At 43.3% G+C, this 16363-nt stretch overlaps 2 protein-coding genes across 7 annotated transcripts; both read left to right on the top strand.

The window, feature by feature from the left end:
* The first annotated feature begins 305 nt into the window (after positions 1–305).
* Positions 306–7381, top strand: miga1 (mitoguardin 1). 3 transcript variants are annotated; one of them, XM_046852121.1, is made up of 16 exons: positions 306–427; positions 1327–1471; positions 1582–1735; positions 1834–1958; positions 2402–2516; positions 2646–2782; positions 2886–3003; positions 3077–3177; positions 3253–3365; positions 4832–4904; positions 5007–5093; positions 5180–5278; positions 5350–5484; positions 5556–5609; positions 5965–6081; positions 6169–7381. In XM_046852121.1, exons 3-16 carry the CDS (start codon positions 1582–1584, stop codon positions 6379–6381), a joined length of 1641 nt encoding a protein of 546 aa, XP_046708077.1. In that variant the 5' UTR covers positions 306–427; positions 1327–1471; the 3' UTR covers positions 6382–7381. The 3 variants fall into 3 exon arrangements, with proteins under 3 accessions (XP_046708077.1, XP_046708075.1, XP_046708076.1); XM_046852119.1 differs by lacking the exon at positions 306–427 and adding an exon at positions 558–715; XM_046852120.1 differs by lacking the exon at positions 306–427 and adding an exon at positions 1002–1186.
* Positions 7382–8042: 661 nt separating this feature from the next.
* fubp1 (far upstream element (FUSE) binding protein 1) lies at positions 8043–14112 on the top strand. Of its 4 annotated transcripts, XM_046852115.1 has the most exons (20): positions 8045–8227; positions 8909–9002; positions 9342–9374; positions 9500–9536; positions 9632–9678; positions 9777–9848; positions 9948–10005; positions 10116–10275; positions 10354–10452; positions 10530–10628; positions 10723–10825; positions 10932–11168; positions 11258–11418; positions 11511–11659; positions 11752–11828; positions 11908–12036; positions 12211–12285; positions 12600–12662; positions 13170–13324; positions 13630–14112. In XM_046852115.1, exons 1-20 carry the CDS (start codon positions 8135–8137, stop codon positions 13636–13638), a joined length of 1950 nt encoding a protein of 649 aa, XP_046708071.1. In that variant the 5' UTR covers positions 8045–8134; the 3' UTR covers positions 13639–14112. The 4 variants fall into 4 exon arrangements, with proteins under 4 accessions (XP_046708072.1, XP_046708070.1, XP_046708073.1 ...); XM_046852116.1 differs by having other exon boundaries at positions 8043–8227; positions 9777–9827; positions 13170–14112; XM_046852114.1 differs by having other exon boundaries at positions 8044–8227; positions 13170–14112.
* Positions 14113–16363: the final 2251 nt, after the last annotated feature.

Here is a 16363-nt window from a genome sequence, read left to right as displayed (position 1 = left end):
GCTTTTAATGCTCCTTTGGATTAAACTAAAGTCTCCTGCTGTGTTGGTGACCATTTGCTCATGATTTAATCAATGATCTGAGTGAAAGCTGAGGTGTTTCTATGATAACGAAGTGATCAGAACAGCCACTTTCTCTGCATGTTTTGTTTTTACTCATCACCCGAGTTCTTTGTTCTTTTGGTCTTGTTTGTTTTTCATATCTATTATAATTCGCAATTATAATTAACGCGCTCTAGAAATTATACGACTTTTATTTTGAAAAACCCGGCGCCATATTTCTCCGCCCACGTACAAATTAGCGACGTTCCAAATTACGCGACATTGTAGTGCGCTGTGATTTCATAGAGATTGTAGTGCACTTGAAGAAGTATTTGGAGTTTCGGCACATCAACTCAATTGGGACAGAAAAATAAATAAAGCGCTAAATGTAAGGAAAAAAGATTCGTGTGGGTTTATTTATATTTATTTTACTATATTGTTTTTATTATTAAAAAAAAGAACGGCGCCATTTTAATATTTTCCGCCCACATACGTACCAGCGACGTCCCAAATCACTTAGGGCACTAGTCAGCGCTGTGATAGCGCAGTCTAATCAGTACTAACACACTAAGTAGTGTACTTGTATAGGGTGTGAACACGTATTTGGGATTCGGCCATCTCCAGCTGTCTTTCCCCCAGTGAACAGATGACTGAAAGGGGACAAAAGCGTTAAAACGTAAGAAGAAGAAAACGATTTGTTTTGGTTGATTTGCTGATTTATTTAATATGATAAATTATAAATCTAACATTCGTACATGAAAAAAAAAACATTTCGGCATTGGTTTTGGTATCTTCTTTGCAAATCCGTTTTATTTATTATAAAGTGTAACCTATTAATAAATGTTATCGCATTAAAAATACGAACAAGTATAATACATTTTATTTGTATTATTATTAATAATCGACCCTACAATAAAAATCTATAATAATTGCAACGCAGGTTCTTGATCTTAAATGCGTCAGCGGTTGTGTCCGCAATGCCGCACTTACTCCCTACATAGGCGCCCTACGCAGCGCGCGCGCATCCTGCTCTCTATAGTATAAGTAGGGCACTAAAGATCCAAGATGGCGCCGTTTGAGACGCGGCACGCGCGTACTGTTTATTAAAGCAGGATTAACAGTTAAAGGGTTTCATCAGTTCATGCAGGTTTTTTTCTTGTTTTGCGCTAACATGTAATGACAGCGTATGACCACCGGGTGACCACCAGCTTATTATTGTGGCTGTCCATGGAGGTGGAATAAATATTTAGAAATTTAAAGGTGAATTTTCTGTGCTTTTTTCTGCAGTTGTGATCAGGCCGAGTGGAGGAAAGTGGAGGAACGTGTGAACATGGCACCAGGGCGGAGAATGTGCTCGGAGACCCCTCGCTGACCTTAAAGACAACCATTCTGCGTGAATCTCCCTCTGTCCGTCTTCTAAACACCTTCACAGGTAATAAGCTCTCGTGTGTCTCTTTTACCTTTTCAAGTCCTTCCTATCTCACATCCTGCTGTCTCTCTCTCTCTCTCTCTCTCTCTCTCTCTCTCTCTCTCTCTGAGCAGATGAGCCTGAGCTCTGGCACAAAGAAGCTTGTGGCCGTCGCTGCCTTCGGCGCCGTCTCCGTCCTCCTCCTCGCCCGCCGCTTCAGGAGACGGAAAGGGAAGAAGAAAGTAATGCTGGAGGCTGACTCGACCTCCACACTTCCACCACTGAAAGGTAGCAGAAGCTAGCCTTTATGCGTTCATAAGTGGCTGTAAGGTCCAGTGTTTTTTTTTTTAACACACCCCCTCTTCCTTCTTTTCCTCCTCTTACAGATGCTGCTTTGACTCGTCCCAACCTCAGTCTGTATCTGAACTCGAAGAGCAGCTTTTCTCGCCATGCTGCGTCTAACAGGGGCCTAAACAGCAAACTCTCCAGCTCTCTGCAGAGTCTGACCTCGGTACAGACCTCATCGTATTTATGTTTCCAAAACTCTCTATTGTTTACATTAATTACATTCCCACAAAATCCACTCACATTCCTATAAAAGGCTCTCGTTTTCTATCGAAACGCTCTTAAATTCCCAAAAGAATAACCCACAAGCTCTACAAAACTCTCGCGTTCCCACAAAACGCTCTCGCGTTCCCACAAAATAAACTTTTATTGCTACAACACCCTCTCGCATTCCCACAAAACGCTGTTGCGTTCTCGAATTAGCACAAAAGAAACTTCAGTACCCGCAATACACTCACGTTCTTACAAAACACTCTCGCAAACCCACACATTCTCGAATTTGCACAGATTCCTCTTGCGTTTATCGGAGCGCCTGAGAGTTTTTTACAGAGGGCAGGGTTTAGCTGTCCAGGTAAAGATCTCACACCAGGTCGTATCGCCTTCTCGCAGGTGAAGAGCATGAACTCGTGCAGCGAGGGCACCGGGGCATTGACCCTCTTTGACGAAACGGACGACGGCGATGTACGCAACGCCACCACGACTCCAGAAAACCTCTACCTGATGGGTAAACCACCTGGAGTGTTTTATTCCACTTACACCGCAAACATTTCATACTGTAACTCCTCTGCTTATGTACCTCAGTTTAACACGTGTAGATCCGTCTGACAAGATCTGAATCTCCACCATTACTCAGGTATGGAGTTGTTCGAGGAGGCGCTGCGACGCTGGGAACAGGCACTAAACTTCCGTAGCCGGCTGGCCGACGACGAGGGCGAGTGCTCTTCCGTGAAACTGGGAGCTGGAGATGCCATCGCTGAGGAGACCACAGAGGCACGTGAAAACCGCTATACACGTGGTTCATCTGGTTCCAGTGGCCAAGCAAGCAAACGTCTTTGAAATGATTTATTTATTTTTATTTTTATTTTTTGCACAGGACATCTTTGGTGGGGAGTTCATTCGCAAGCTGGAGTCTCTCCTGCAGAGGGCGTACCAACTCCAGGAGGAGTTTGAAGGAGTGCTGGGATTCGTTGATCCGTCCTCACACCATAGTGGTGAGTCAAAAACTGTTGGGATTCTGTGAGAATGTAACAAGCTTGACCCGTGATTTGCTCCTCTGTCTTGTAGAGAAACACGCCGAAGTTTCCACAAGGGAAGATCTCGACAACTCGTGTTGGAGAGACACCGTGAGCATTGGCTCCAACGACTCCTTCGTCTCCGCCGCAGAGGTGAACTCTGTCAGAACCCCTTTTTTCTATAATGATGTAAGTCTTAAAACTGACTCTGATCTTTGTCGTCCTCAGCTTTCTGAGCAGAAGAGCGCTCTGGCCCTCACCTCTCTCTGTCGCTCTCTTCCATTCTACGAGGAGGCTCTGCAGATGGCTGAGGACGGGAAAATATCCTGCAGAGTTCTCCGGTGAGACCAAGAGTCCAGAACGCATGAGAAGCAGTTGAGATAATGCGTTGATGTTACATTTTTCTTACATTACAAAAAAAATTATACAAAAAAATCGCACAATCGCACAAACCGCTCTCGCATTCACTCCAACATTTGCACAAACCGCTCTCGCATTCACTCCAACATTCGCACAAACCCGCATTTCCTTCCGCATTCGCACAAACCGCTCTCGCATTCACTCCCGCATTCGCACAAACCCGCATTTCCTTCCGATTCGCACAAACCCCGTGATTCGCACAAACCGCTCGCATTCACTCCCGTGATTCGACAAACCGCCTCGCATTCACTCCCATTCGCACAAACCCCGATTCGCACAAACCGCCTCGCATTCACTCCCGCATTCACTCCCGCATTCGCACAAACCCGCATTTCCTCCGCATTCGCACAAACCGCCTCACATTCACTCCCACATTCGCACAAACCCCGCATTTCCTTCCGCATTCGCACAAACCGCTCTCGCATTCACTCCCGCATTCGCACAAACCGCTCTCGCATTCACTCCCGCATTCGCACAAACCGCTCTCGCATTCACTCCCGCATTCGCACAAACCCCGCATTTCCTTCCGCATTCGCACAAACCGCTCTCACATTCACTCCCACATTCGCACAAACCCCGCATTTCCTTCCGCATTCGCACAAACCGCTCTCGCATTCACTCCCGCATTCGCACAAACCGCTCTCGCATTCACTCCCGCATTCGCACAAACCCCGCATTCGCACAAACCGCTCTCGCATTCACTCCCGTGATTCGCACAAACCGCTCGCATTCACTCCCGCATTCGCACAAACCCGCGATTCGCACAAACCGCTCTCACATTCACTCCCACATTCGCACAAACCCCGTGATTTCCTTCCGTGATTCGCACAAACCGCCTCGATTCACTCCCGTGATTCGCACAAACCGCCTCGCATTCACTCCCGTGATTCGCACAAACCCGCATTTCCTTCCGTGATTCGCACAAACCGCCTCAGATTCACTCCCGTGATTCGCACAAACCGCCTCGTGATTCACTCCCGTGATTCGCACAAACCCGCATTTCCTTCCGATTCGCACAAACCGCTCTCGCATTCACTCCCATTCGCACAAACCGCATTCGCACAAACCGCCTCGTGATTCACTCCCGCATTCGCACAAACCCCGTGATTTCCTTCCGCATTCGCACAAACCGCTCTCACATTCACTCCCACATTCGCACAAACCCCGCATTCGCACAAACCGCTCTCGCATTCACTCCCGCATTCGCACAAATCACTTTCGCACCTACTATTCTTACATTTAAATAAAATGCATTTGCTTTGGTTCTATAGAATTGCTTTGTGTTTTCCACAAATGTAATCTGTTTTTAAACCATGTTTGTTTTTTTTTGTTTTTTTTTTATATCTAACGATTGACATTCTTTTTTTCTTTTTTTAATCTAATTAAGAACTGAGATGCTCGAATGCCTCGGAGACACAGACTTCCTCGCCAAGCTGCACTGCATCCGTCAGGCTTGTCAGGTACGACAACGTTGGGTTTTTTTTCCCCCTCCAATCCACTTAATCTATCCACTGTATGGAGCTTTGTGGAGACGCTGGGTAATGAATCTCCGCCATGTTTAGGTCATCCTTCAAGACACATCGACTCGGAAGTTTCTGGCAGACACAGGGAAAAAGATCCTGTCCTCAATAATTGTCCGAGCCCGGAAGGTGAGTGTGTGTTTCTCTGGAGGATGTTTAGTAGTTTAGTGCCTGCTTAAGATCTGGATTTCTTTTTTGTGGGTGGGGTTTGGCAGAACCCTAAAAGGTTTGAGGAAGTTTACGAGGAGATGATTATCTTTCTGGAGCAGACGGATCACTGGGAGAACACAGAGGTTGAGCTCTCTGCAAGAGGGGTAAGGCTTGAAAGATTAATTCGGACTTTTCATTTGGTGAAGTTTCATTTTAAAGCAATTTCTTAAATTAGGTTAAGCATCTGAACTTCTACGACATCGTCCTCGACTTTATCCTAATGGATTCTTTTGAGGATCTGGAGAATCCGCCTCAATCCATCATGAATGTCGTGAACAACCGCTGGCTGAACAACGCCTTCAAAGAAACGGTACGTCAGACATATCTTCGTTGTATATTCCGCCTGATGGCTCGGTTTGTTAACGTTTTTTCTCGCTGCAGGCCGTGGCATCAAGCTGCTGGTCCGTTCTCAAGCAGAAGCGACAACACGTTAAGGTACACGCTTCTGATAACTCTGGGGATTGGTGCTAATTGGTTCCTAATGCTAGTCATGCTAGCTGTCCAGCTTAGTAGCTAAATATAGCAACAAAACCTAACTGATTCTAAACTGGTTAAATACTGCAATAATCAGTTCGTCTCAGGTTTATACCTAGCATCGTTAGAACGTTACCAAATTGAGTTAACTGTGCTTAAGCTAGCCAGATAAAAGTTAACCACTCACCTAAAATTCAGAATGACTTCCTGTTTACTCCATGCGCTTCCTGTATAAGATACAGTACCACTGTATTTGTCAATACCATAATTAAACCGTTAGCTGATGGTAACGTATTTTTATTATTATTATTTTCAGGATCAGGACGGCTTTATCGTTCACTTCTATTCAGTGTGTCAGCACATCAGCCCCGAATTAGCGTGGGGTTTCCTGGGACCCAAAAGCTCCCTGCATGACTTCTGCTACTTCTTCAAGGTGCAAAGTTTAGCCAAGGTGTTCCAGCTGTTTGACAGATTTCACGCTTCAGTTTTCTGCTTTAACATTTGCTTCTGTTCTGTACAGGAGCAGGTGCTGCTCTTCCTGAAGGACATCTTCGATCTGGAGAAGGTGCGTTACTCCAGCGTGGACACTCTGGCTGAAGAGGTACAGCACCTGCTGCACTATCGAGCCGAGCTGATTGTAAATTACTCCGACTCAACCCTCCAAGCTAACGGCTGCGTAGGCGCCACATCCGGACTGGCGTCAGGCACCCTGCCCGAGACCCAGGAGCAGTGAGCGACTCCTAATTTCATCCATCCTTGAAGAGGACTCGCAAAATGTTCTCCGAATCAGTGGATTGGTTTTGACTTTTCTATTTGGATGAAGGTCAAAGCGTAGCATGTAACGTAAACTATCGCGTGCTGCTCGGTTTGGAGTGATCGCGCTTGGTATTTATTAGGATTATTTATTTTTATTCTGTTAAATGAGTGCCATGGTGAGATTTGCTGGGAAGTGCAATGAATGTCATTTGAAAAGGAAAAACAAAACAAAAACGACTCTCTGAGGACCGAACCAGAAAATTTGGACTTCTAAGTCTTTTGTTGTTTTTCACCAAGAATGAATACTGTATAAAATCGGAGAAAGAATTATTTCAAATATTACATATTGCTCATTTCGGTGTGAGGATAATATGCCTTATTGTTAGCACCTGTATCGTATTTCCTACGTACACCTTGAATGGATGTTTTTTTTATTTTTTATTGTAGATCTTAATAACAGATCATTTCTTTTAGCATGATTTGCCCTCGTGTGACTGTCGTCATGGCAAAAGGAGTGGAGCTCAAGTTAAATCAGCCTCTTGCTAACTTGATCGTATGGTATAAATACAAGCTTCTTTTTCATTTAATAATTTTGAGGTGCTACTCATAAAAAAAAATAATAAATAAATAATGGTTCACACCCAAATTTAGCTAGTTAATGCTAGCTGTCTGTAGCAGGCTAGTTCACACTAGCTAACTACTAACAGTTGATGTGCTATTTATTTTATTTTTTCTGTGAAAAAAAAACTCAAATTCATGATTAATCGATTAAATTTAACCAGAGCTCCACCCTCTTCGTTAATGCCAGGATGTGAGCTAAACTGCCTGCCCGGTTGTCAAATGCTAAATCGTTACTTCTAAAGAACATGGATGTATTTTGTCTAAATATCAAATTATTTTTGATGTGAAAAACATCCAAAGGTTGTGCTGCTACAATGTCAAATTCGTGAGCTAATAAATAAAAAGTCCGTGTTTCAGGTTTTGAGACTGACTGGCTACTTATGAAGCGAAATTTAATTTTTTTCTTGTTTTTTTGTGTACAATCTTACTTCGATCAAATACTTCTGCTTGTACATGATAACGTCATCTCACAAGGTTAACAATAAAAGGCTAGTAAACGTTTAGCATATAATTATTGGATACGGTGACTCTTAACGTGAGGAAAGGCTTATTTAAGTCTCTAGTATTAGAGTTCTTCTGAAAGGTTTCTACTATGGAAGTTTGAGACCCGGACCCTGATAACGATTACGATTGTGAGGAAATGTTTTTTCCAAGACGTGTGGAAGGATTCAGCATGGGGGGGTCTCTTCAGAAACAAGAGCTTGGAATAACAGTCGTCTGGATTTTTGAGCTTTGTGTAAAACAATAAAAAAATCCTTGCCAATCGTATACAAAGCAGCTAAACTTTCAGTTTTGCCAGGAAAGCAAAGGATATCTGCGACATGAAAAGCAACAATAAACTGATAAAAAAAAGTGTGAATCGTTGTTTAACCATGTTTTTAACAAGGTATTAGAGGAATAAAATGTTTTTTTTCCTCAGAATTGTGCCTGAGGTAATTAAAATGCTAACCATTAATCCCTTAGCATGCCCCGCCCCCTCCCCCAAAACCGGAAGTCGTGATTTTCTCTCGCGCTCCCCCTGTAGGCCGCAATTCGAATTGTTCCGCCTCGTCGTCTGAGCCGCGCGGCCATCTTCTCTCTATCACACTCACACACTTCTTCCCTCGGACATGGCCGATTACACGAGCGTGGCGCCTCCGTCCTCGAACGCCGGCGGCGGCATGAACGACGCTTTCAAAGACGCGCTGCAGCGCGCGAGACAGGTGAGTGAGTCCTCTTGGTACCGGTTCCAGTCCCGGCTTCCGAACCGAAGTGGAAAAAAAAATACGCCGCGGCTTTGGCGCTGAATTCCCGCTTTTCAAACGGCGCTCCGCTCTACCCTCGAGTGCCCTTCGTAGTCCAGCTTTCACGCGCATCGTGTAGCGCACTCCGAAGTTAGTGCGGATGGATTTGGGACGGCGTTTAGTTGCGGCCTGCTTACGGTTTAGCGGCCTGCAAACAAAAGGCCTGGGTTTTTCCTAAAGATAAAATGCGGAATTTGGTCCAATTCTTTTTTTTTTTTTTATCGTTTTATTTTTTTGTTTGTGACGTATTTTTTTTTTTTTATGTAATAACCATTATTTCTGGTTAATCTGAACTCTGAGCTATGCTAGCTAGTTTGCTATACCTATAGCTAACTAGCTTTGTCACCAACGAGCTTCAAATATATATGTATATATTTTGTCGTTTTTTTTATTTTCAAAATACGGCTAATAAATAAAACTATAAAATGCTTAATTTTCTTTTTAATTTATTTGTTAGCTAGGAGCTAATTTATATAACGACTTCCTCACACTGAGGCCTTGCTAGCGCTCGCGCCTTGACTAGCCAAATTTTTCAAATGTTTTTTTTTTTTTTTTTTTTTTATTTATGTATTTATTTTTGTTATTTGCTATTTTTTCCAGATAGCAGCCAAAATCGGAGGTGATGGAGTTAATCCACCTCCTGTTTCCAACGAGTTTGCATACGGAGGGCAGAAAAGGCCTTTAGAGGACGGGGGTAAGTTTTTCTTTCTTTTTCTTTTCAAGGAACTTTAAAAAAAAAAAAGTTCCGGAACCGTCCTGAACCAGATTTAGTGAGTACCCATGATCAGATTTGTATTAATTTATATCTTTATTTCTTTTTCAAATTGTTGATCTACACTTGGTCTCTTGTCAAGTCGCTGATTGGACATTTGCAATCAAAATATTTTAGTTTCACTTCTTTATTATTATTATTGCAAGGACGTTTTCTGGCCATAATTTTGTAGGCTTAAAAAAACAATATATAGTACATATATTACTCGTTTGTAAGATCTGGTCTTCACAATCGCTCCGTCTTTTGTTTTTAACTTTCCAGATCAGCCAGAAACAAAGAAAGTCGCAAGTGACCGTAAGCGTTTGTTTTTTTTTTCCCCGTCGTAACTATTACAAAATAATATCGATCATCACGGCTGTAGTTTTACTTCGAATATTAGAAATCGTGTAACACTTGTTTTTTTTTCTTCCTTCCCAAAGCTTTTGCTGGAATGGGTGGAATGCCTGGTCTTCCGAGGTATACCTTTTTACACATAAAAAGAAAGAAATGTATATTTATTGCGTTCCAAGATTTTGTCGTTTTAACCCCGAGTGATCGTTCGGTTTCTTCAGGCCTACGTCGGAAGAGTACAAGGTTCCGGACGGGATGGTTGGCTTCAGTAAGTGAATTTTGCTCCAGGAGTTTCAGGTTGTGTGAGAATGTTTGTTTTGCCGTGGATTAATCTTTCTTTCTGTCCTTTTTTTTCTTACTTTTAAGTAATCGGAAGAGGCGGAGAGCAGATTTCAAGGATACAACAAGAATCGGGATGTAAGATACAGATTGCGCCAGGTGAACAATCATCGACGTGATTTTTTTCTTCCTTGTATCGATTTATTTTTGGGGTTATTTTGGTACAAAAACACTGCTTTTTACTCTTTCGCTTTACAGACAGTGGTGGCATGCCCGAGCGCTCCGTGACGTTAACAGGCTCTCCAGATTCCATCATGTGAGTGTCTGTGTGTGTAGAGGGACACAAGGTAACAATTAAGTTTCCCACATCATGTTTTTAACATGGAGGTGTGTGTGTGTGTGTGTGTGTGTGTGTGTGTGTAACAGGACTGCAAAGAGGTTACTGTCGGAGATTGTAGAAAAGGGCAGACCGACTCCTTTTCATCACAGTGACGGACCCGGCATGTCGGTCCAGGAGATCATGATTCCCGCATCCAAAGCGGGTCTGGTCATCGGGAAAGGAGGAGAGACGATCAAACAGTTACAAGTGAGTAAATTACTCAAGTATTAACGGTAGTCCTGGTTTTAATTAACCTGATGATTAATATTGGGTTCTGAAATGCAGGAGCGTGTCGGAGTTAAGATGGTCATGATCCAGGATGGACCTCAAAACACCGGGGCAGACAAACCACTCAGGATTTCTGGAGATCCTTTTAAAGTTCAGGTAAGTTTACTACTTGTAGTTTTAGAGACGAGGATGTCGTCGTCTCGGTATAAAAATGTTAAACGTTTTCCTTCCAGCAAGCTAAAGACATGGTGATGGACCTGATCAGAGACCAGGGTTTCCGAGAGCAAAGGGGCGAATACGGATCACGGATGGGTGGCGGAGAAGGTTTGGATGTAAGTCGCGAAGATGGAGAGCTGATATTGTACTCGAGGTTGTACACTGTTTGTGACGGTGTAACAGGGTTTTAAACGTCTGTTGTTCTTCAAGGTTCCCGTGCCTCGCTTCGCAGTGGGGATCGTCATCGGCAGGAACGGAGAAATGATCAAGAAGATCCAGAACGACACGGGCGTTAAGATTCAGTTCAAACCAGGTTTGCTTTTGTTATTTCCGCTACTTTTATGGTTGCTAATAAGTTGAATGTATACGAGTCTCTACATTTGATTCATTTTTGTGATCTTCCATCCTCAACCCTCCAGATGATGGCACCACTCCAGACAGGATCGCTCAGATCATGGGCCCCCCTGATCGGGCGCAGCATGCGGCCAGCATCATTACAGACCTTTTGCGCAGCGTTCAAACCGGAGGTCCACCAGGCCCTGGGGGCAGGGGCAGAGGTCGTGGACATGGTAACTGGAACATGGGGCCACCAGGGGGCCTGCAAGAGTTCTCCTTCACCGTTCCCACCGTTAAGACCGGCCTTATTATCGGCAAAGGTCAGTCTTCCTTTTAATCCTTATTCCGCATTGCTTGCGTTTAATTCTTTTTAAAAATTTTAGTAATGCAATTTCCTGTCCGTCTGCAGGAGGCGAGACGATTAAGAGCATAAGCCAGCAGTCCGGAGCGAGAATAGAGTTGCAGAGGAATCCTCCTCCTAATGCCGACCCCAACATCAAGATGTTCACGGTGCGTGGGACGCCGCAGCAGATTGACTACGCCAGGCAGCTCGTCGAAGAGAAGATCGGGGTGAGTGATCCAAAGATGCTTTTTTAAAAAAATATTTTATTTCATTTTTTTGTTTGTTTTTGTGTGTGACATCGATTTTTGCATGTCCTCAGGGTCCCGTGAGCCCTATGGGTGGACCTCACGGACCACCAGGACCACATGGTGGCCCAGCACCGCACGGCCCCCCAGGCCCACCCGGTCCTCCTGCACCTATGGGACCGTACAATCCTGGGCCTTACAACCAGGGACCTCCTGGACCTCAGTAAGAGCCTCAACTTTTGTGTGAATGGTTTTAAGATTATCCACGCCCAATTAATATTGAAATTAATGGCGTCTGTGTACTGTGTGTTGCAGTGGTCCTCCAGGGCCGTACCAACCCCAAGGTTGGGGTAACGGTTACCCTCACTGGCAGCAGGGCCAGCCCGATCCCAGTAAGTCTGCTTTTTTCTTTTCGTAAACCCTGAGAACGAGCTGTACTATTGTGTCTGACCCGCTGTTCACGGTGCACAGATAAAGCAGCAGCGGATGCTAACGCAGCAGCGTGGGCCGCCTATTACGCCCAGTACCAGCAGCAGCCACAGACTCCCATGACTCCAACGTCCGCCGCCGCTCCGGGCACCACTCCAGCCAACGGGCAAGGTGAGCCTTACTTTCACGCACATCTGCATTACGTAGGTCAGACCACAAAATCCAAAGACGTACGACGTCTGCAGCATAGTTGTATGTGCAGTTAATTTCCCGAGTTTGTTTTGGGTCGAGCGCAGGCTTTTTTCTGCATGACGGTTCTCAATTAGTCTGCACCGTTTTTAACAGGTGACCCGCAGGCTCCAGGTCAGAGCGGACAGGCAGATTACACCAAGGCCTGGGAAGAATATTACAAGAAAATGGGTAAATTGTAGTTTTAGATCTTTTTTTTTTAATTATTTATTTTTCCCTTCCCCCTCCACTTTATTTTAAAATCTCGAGTTAAACAGCAACAGGGACGAGAACAGCAGAGTATTTTCTTGAGCAAAGTCAGAACACTTTTTTTTTTTAAAGACAGATTTGTTCAGAGAACTATCACGAGTATGGTGTTTTATTGTCCAGAGAAAATGTAAACCTGAGGTGCACAAACGAACTCTACAGGATTAGCGAGGTTGAAATCTATTTAATAGGAATAATGAATTTCTTCAATACACAGTAAGTCTTTTTTCGCCGTTCAGGTCAACAAGGCCAGCAGCCACAGGATTACACCAAAGCGTGGGAGGAGTACTATAAGAAACAAGGTACGAATGGAAGGGTGTTCACTTTTAGTTCAGTACCTCACCGGGCGGCCGCGTCGTACGTTACGGCTTTCTACAGTAGAGCTGCCGTAAATTCGGCTGCCCAAGAGCAAGTTTAGAGGGTTTCTGCCCCACCACTCAGAGGCAGTGTGGCTGGGGTCGTTCCCCTTCTTACAAATAAAAGATAAACCTCTTTATTCGTTCCTTCAGGTTCCACTCATGCAAAAACTATTTGTATATTAATTGTTAGTGATCCAGCAATCCAAAAAATAATTTGGTTTAGTGTAATTTGCAGATATCTATATCTATATCTATATATATATATATATATATATATATATATATATATATATATATATATATATATATATATATATAAGCATATTATATTTCAATATTTATCTATACGTCCAATTATCTCCTATTTACTTTTAGCATTAAAATCAGATCTTCTTGATACATATACAAACTAAAGTTGGTCTCACATGCCACCTTCAACAATCGTTACAGGTCAGGCAGCCCCTCAGGCGGCCGGAGCTAGCTCCTCTCAGCCCGGTGGCCAGCCGGACTACAGCGCGGCGTGGGCTGAGTATTACCGTCAGCAAGCGGCCTACTATGGCCAGGGCACCTCTCAGCCCATGGGAGCAGCACCACCGGCTCAGCAGGTACACTCCTAACAGCATTTATACCCCCCTCGTTATCGTGATCTGTGCTCTGTGTGTGTGTGTGTGTGTGTGTGTGTGTGTGTTTCCCTCTCCCCCTGTCTCTTTATAACCTTTTTTCTCCACAGCTTCATCAGGCATCCAGGAAAGCCAGCAACACACGAGACACTAACCAAGCTGCTCTTCTTTTTTCCCCCCTCCACAGGCGTCTTTATCTCTGTAATTAGGTTAAGGGTTGGGGCGGGGTAGTGAGTCACTGTTTCTGCTCTTAACATGTTGTGTATTTCTTATGTATTTCTTCTGCGCAGGGCCAGTAATGTGAAGCGGACATAAAGTAAATGCCACCTTGTAGAAAAAATCCTTTGTTAAATGTTTGGATGCAGACGCCTTGATGAAGATCGTAATTTCCTTGGTTTGCGTTTAAATAGATTGCAAAAAAAAAAAAACCCCACACACACACACAAAGGCTCCGGATGATCGCTCCATATATATATATATATATATTTTTTGGTAATTTTCTTTGTCATTTTTTTCCTCTCTTGTGTAAATTGAACTGTTTTTAGTGCGGTTATATTTGGTCATTCCAGATCCTGTATGTTTTTGATTATGTAGTTCAGAACTCATGTCTATACAAAAGTACTCTTGGTGTTCTCTCTCTCTCTCTCTCTCTCTCTCTCTCGCTCACTTTCTCTTTGTCTCTTTCTCTTCCTCTCGTTCTTTCTCTTTTCCATGTAAATGCTCAGTTTTAAAAATGCCTGTTGTGTTTTGCAATAAAACATAATGAAACCTCCTGTGTTGGTAAGTGGGCCGGTTATAAAAAAAAAAAAAAAAAGTGGGAAAGGTTTGTGTATATACTTTGTTTTTTTTATTTTTTGTATTTTGCTTTTTTTTTTCTCTTTTCTTTTTGGTTTGTTTGGTTTGTAAAGGGCACGGGTGGGTGAAACGGGACACGTCTTTCTGTATAAGATGATGTTTCTCTCCAACTTGTTATTAGCAGTTCCTGCTGTTTGAGCAACGATGTGGCAGGATCTAGTCTGGTTTATTGGCACTAGGTGTAGACAGGTGTATCTGAGAAAAGTCGGCACGAGGCGCCCGAGCCATGTCTTGTCAAATATATATATATATATAATGTGAGCAACTTTCCCCCTCACAGGCCAGTTTAGGACAGCGGTAAGCAAACCTGTCATAAAGCAATGTGATATGAATGCAAGCTATGATTTTATTATTTTTGCCAGTATGCTGTTTTGTTTTCTCCCTCCCAGGCCAGGTGAGGTGTTTTGTATTATTATTGTTATATGATGTATTATACAGATGTGCCCCTTGCTCCTGTTGTCGTTAAATGCATATTTTTCTGGCAAATGTCTTTAAAAGAAAACGAACTGTGGCCATATATCTATATTTTATACCCCACCCTGTTTGGCGTAGACTTGTGGGTGTGTGTTTTTAGGGCTGAGGAGGCTATGCTGTTGGCACGCCAGTGAAAATGAGCCCTCCGTAAGTACACAAAACAAAAAACAAAAAAACTTAACGCCAGCCCCTGTTTCAAAGCATTGCCTTTGATTAAGTATAGTGCATAAATTTGACTTGTGAATTTGACTGTTTTTGGTTTGGTGGGGGGGAGGGGGTAAGTATGTCTGGGCTGCAATTCGAATGTTGTTTCTCGATCTTTCTTGAAGCCTGTGACTTTACCCTACGCTGTTAAGTTTTTGTCAAGAGATTTCAACTGTATTAATCCTTGTGATATCCCGTCTTTGTTTTTTTTTTTTTTTTTGGGGATTCTGAAAATGAACTGACCTTGCAGTCAGGGGCATATAAAATGTGTTTGCGCTTGAGCTCAGGGGTGAACAAATCATAAATGTTTGCAGATCTAGCCCACAGCGGAAGACAGACCAGAAACCTCGTTGAATGGGCTTTAAAGTAATTTTGCTTGCAGCCCAAGAAAACCAAATAAAACAAGCAAGCGCTCGGCAGTAATCTTTTTAGAACCGCTCCGAGCATGACGCATCAACATCCGAGTCACGTTTTTAACTCCGCTAACAGGATCGCGCCTTCCTAATAGCATGCCTAGAACCAAACAGTTTGCCTTATCTAACACGGCTAAAAGTTTGTGGACACCTAACCGAATGGTTTTTAACAACCCTTCCCACAATTAGTCTCGATTTGCTGTAATAATCTCTTCTGGGAAGATGTTCTATTGTGGATATTTGTGAGATTCCAGCCACAAGGGTGTTAGTAAAGGTACTGATGTAGGTGATACGAGGAGGCCTAGAGTGCATCCAGTTTTCCAATTTACCTTAAAGAGGGTTGAAGTCAGAACTCTGGAGCCGGAGATCTTCACTCCAAACTCTCCATTTAAATTACAGCTTAATGAGCTTGGCCTTGTGGTGAGAACCATATGGCTGGATAAAAGTTGGGTGTTCCAATACTTTCGGCTGTACAGTGTATCCCCTTCAGTAAAGGATGAGTTGATTTTTCTTCCTCTAGCTGTCTAACCTAAAATAAAAAAAAGAATCTATAACCAGAAATATTCGATTTGTCCATCCCTGAACATCCCTTTTGAAAGTGCCACTCACTGTATTATCGTTGTGCAACCTTGTTGTATTTCTTTGCATTCTGTTTGACCAAACTACTTAACGTTCAGGCAGGTTGTTCGCGTTCATTCTCTTCTCTCGCAATACATATATCTAATAACCCAATGTTGATTGGCGGCTCGATGCTCAGCGTCGTCCCCCACACTTTAGGTTCTGCTGCGATAACACAGGTAAGATTGACTTAAGACACCAAAAGAAACGTTTTTTTTGACCTGTGATTCAATCTTGATGTGAATCCGAAAGATTTTCGCCGAGGAATTCAATTTTTCCGAATGTAAAAAAAGGCTCGATGTTTTCTGCTTAATTGCTTTGTATTGGCAATATACCTTTTTGTCCCCCTCCTAAGTAGCATAAATATATATAAAATATGCAGAATACATGTAGGATTTCTGTACATGATTTGAAATGCCTATATATATATAATCAATGCATATCCATGCTAGTCATTGTT

This window comes from Silurus meridionalis, chromosome 6 (assembly GCF_014805685.1).
Source record: "Silurus meridionalis isolate SWU-2019-XX chromosome 6, ASM1480568v1, whole genome shotgun sequence".
NCBI lineage: Eukaryota > Metazoa > Chordata > Actinopteri > Siluriformes > Siluridae > Silurus > Silurus meridionalis.
The sequence above is the reverse complement of the archived record's forward strand: the minus strand, read 5'-3'. Positions and strand labels throughout refer to the sequence as shown.

Bases quoted from the DNA above. Each gene is read 5' to 3' on its own strand.
- fubp1 (XM_046852114.1), top strand. From the start codon at position 8,135: ATGGCCGATTACACGAGCGTGGCGCCTCCGTCCTCGAACGCCGGCGGC. The intron at 9,849-9,947 runs GTGAACAATCAT...TTCGCTTTACAG, and splicing joins TAAGATACAGATTGCGCCAG to ACAGTGGTGGCATGCCCGAG. The intron at 12,037-12,210 runs GTGAGCCTTACT...CGTTTTTAACAG, and splicing joins CACTCCAGCCAACGGGCAAG to GTGACCCGCAGGCTCCAGGT.
- miga1 (XM_046852121.1), top strand. From the start codon at position 1,582: ATGAGCCTGAGCTCTGGCACAAAGAAGCTTGTGGCCGTCGCTGCCTTC. The intron at 3,366-4,831 runs GTGAGACCAAGA...AATCTAATTAAG, and splicing joins ATATCCTGCAGAGTTCTCCG to AACTGAGATGCTCGAATGCC. The intron at 6,082-6,168 runs GTGCAAAGTTTA...TGTTCTGTACAG, and splicing joins ACTTCTGCTACTTCTTCAAG to GAGCAGGTGCTGCTCTTCCT.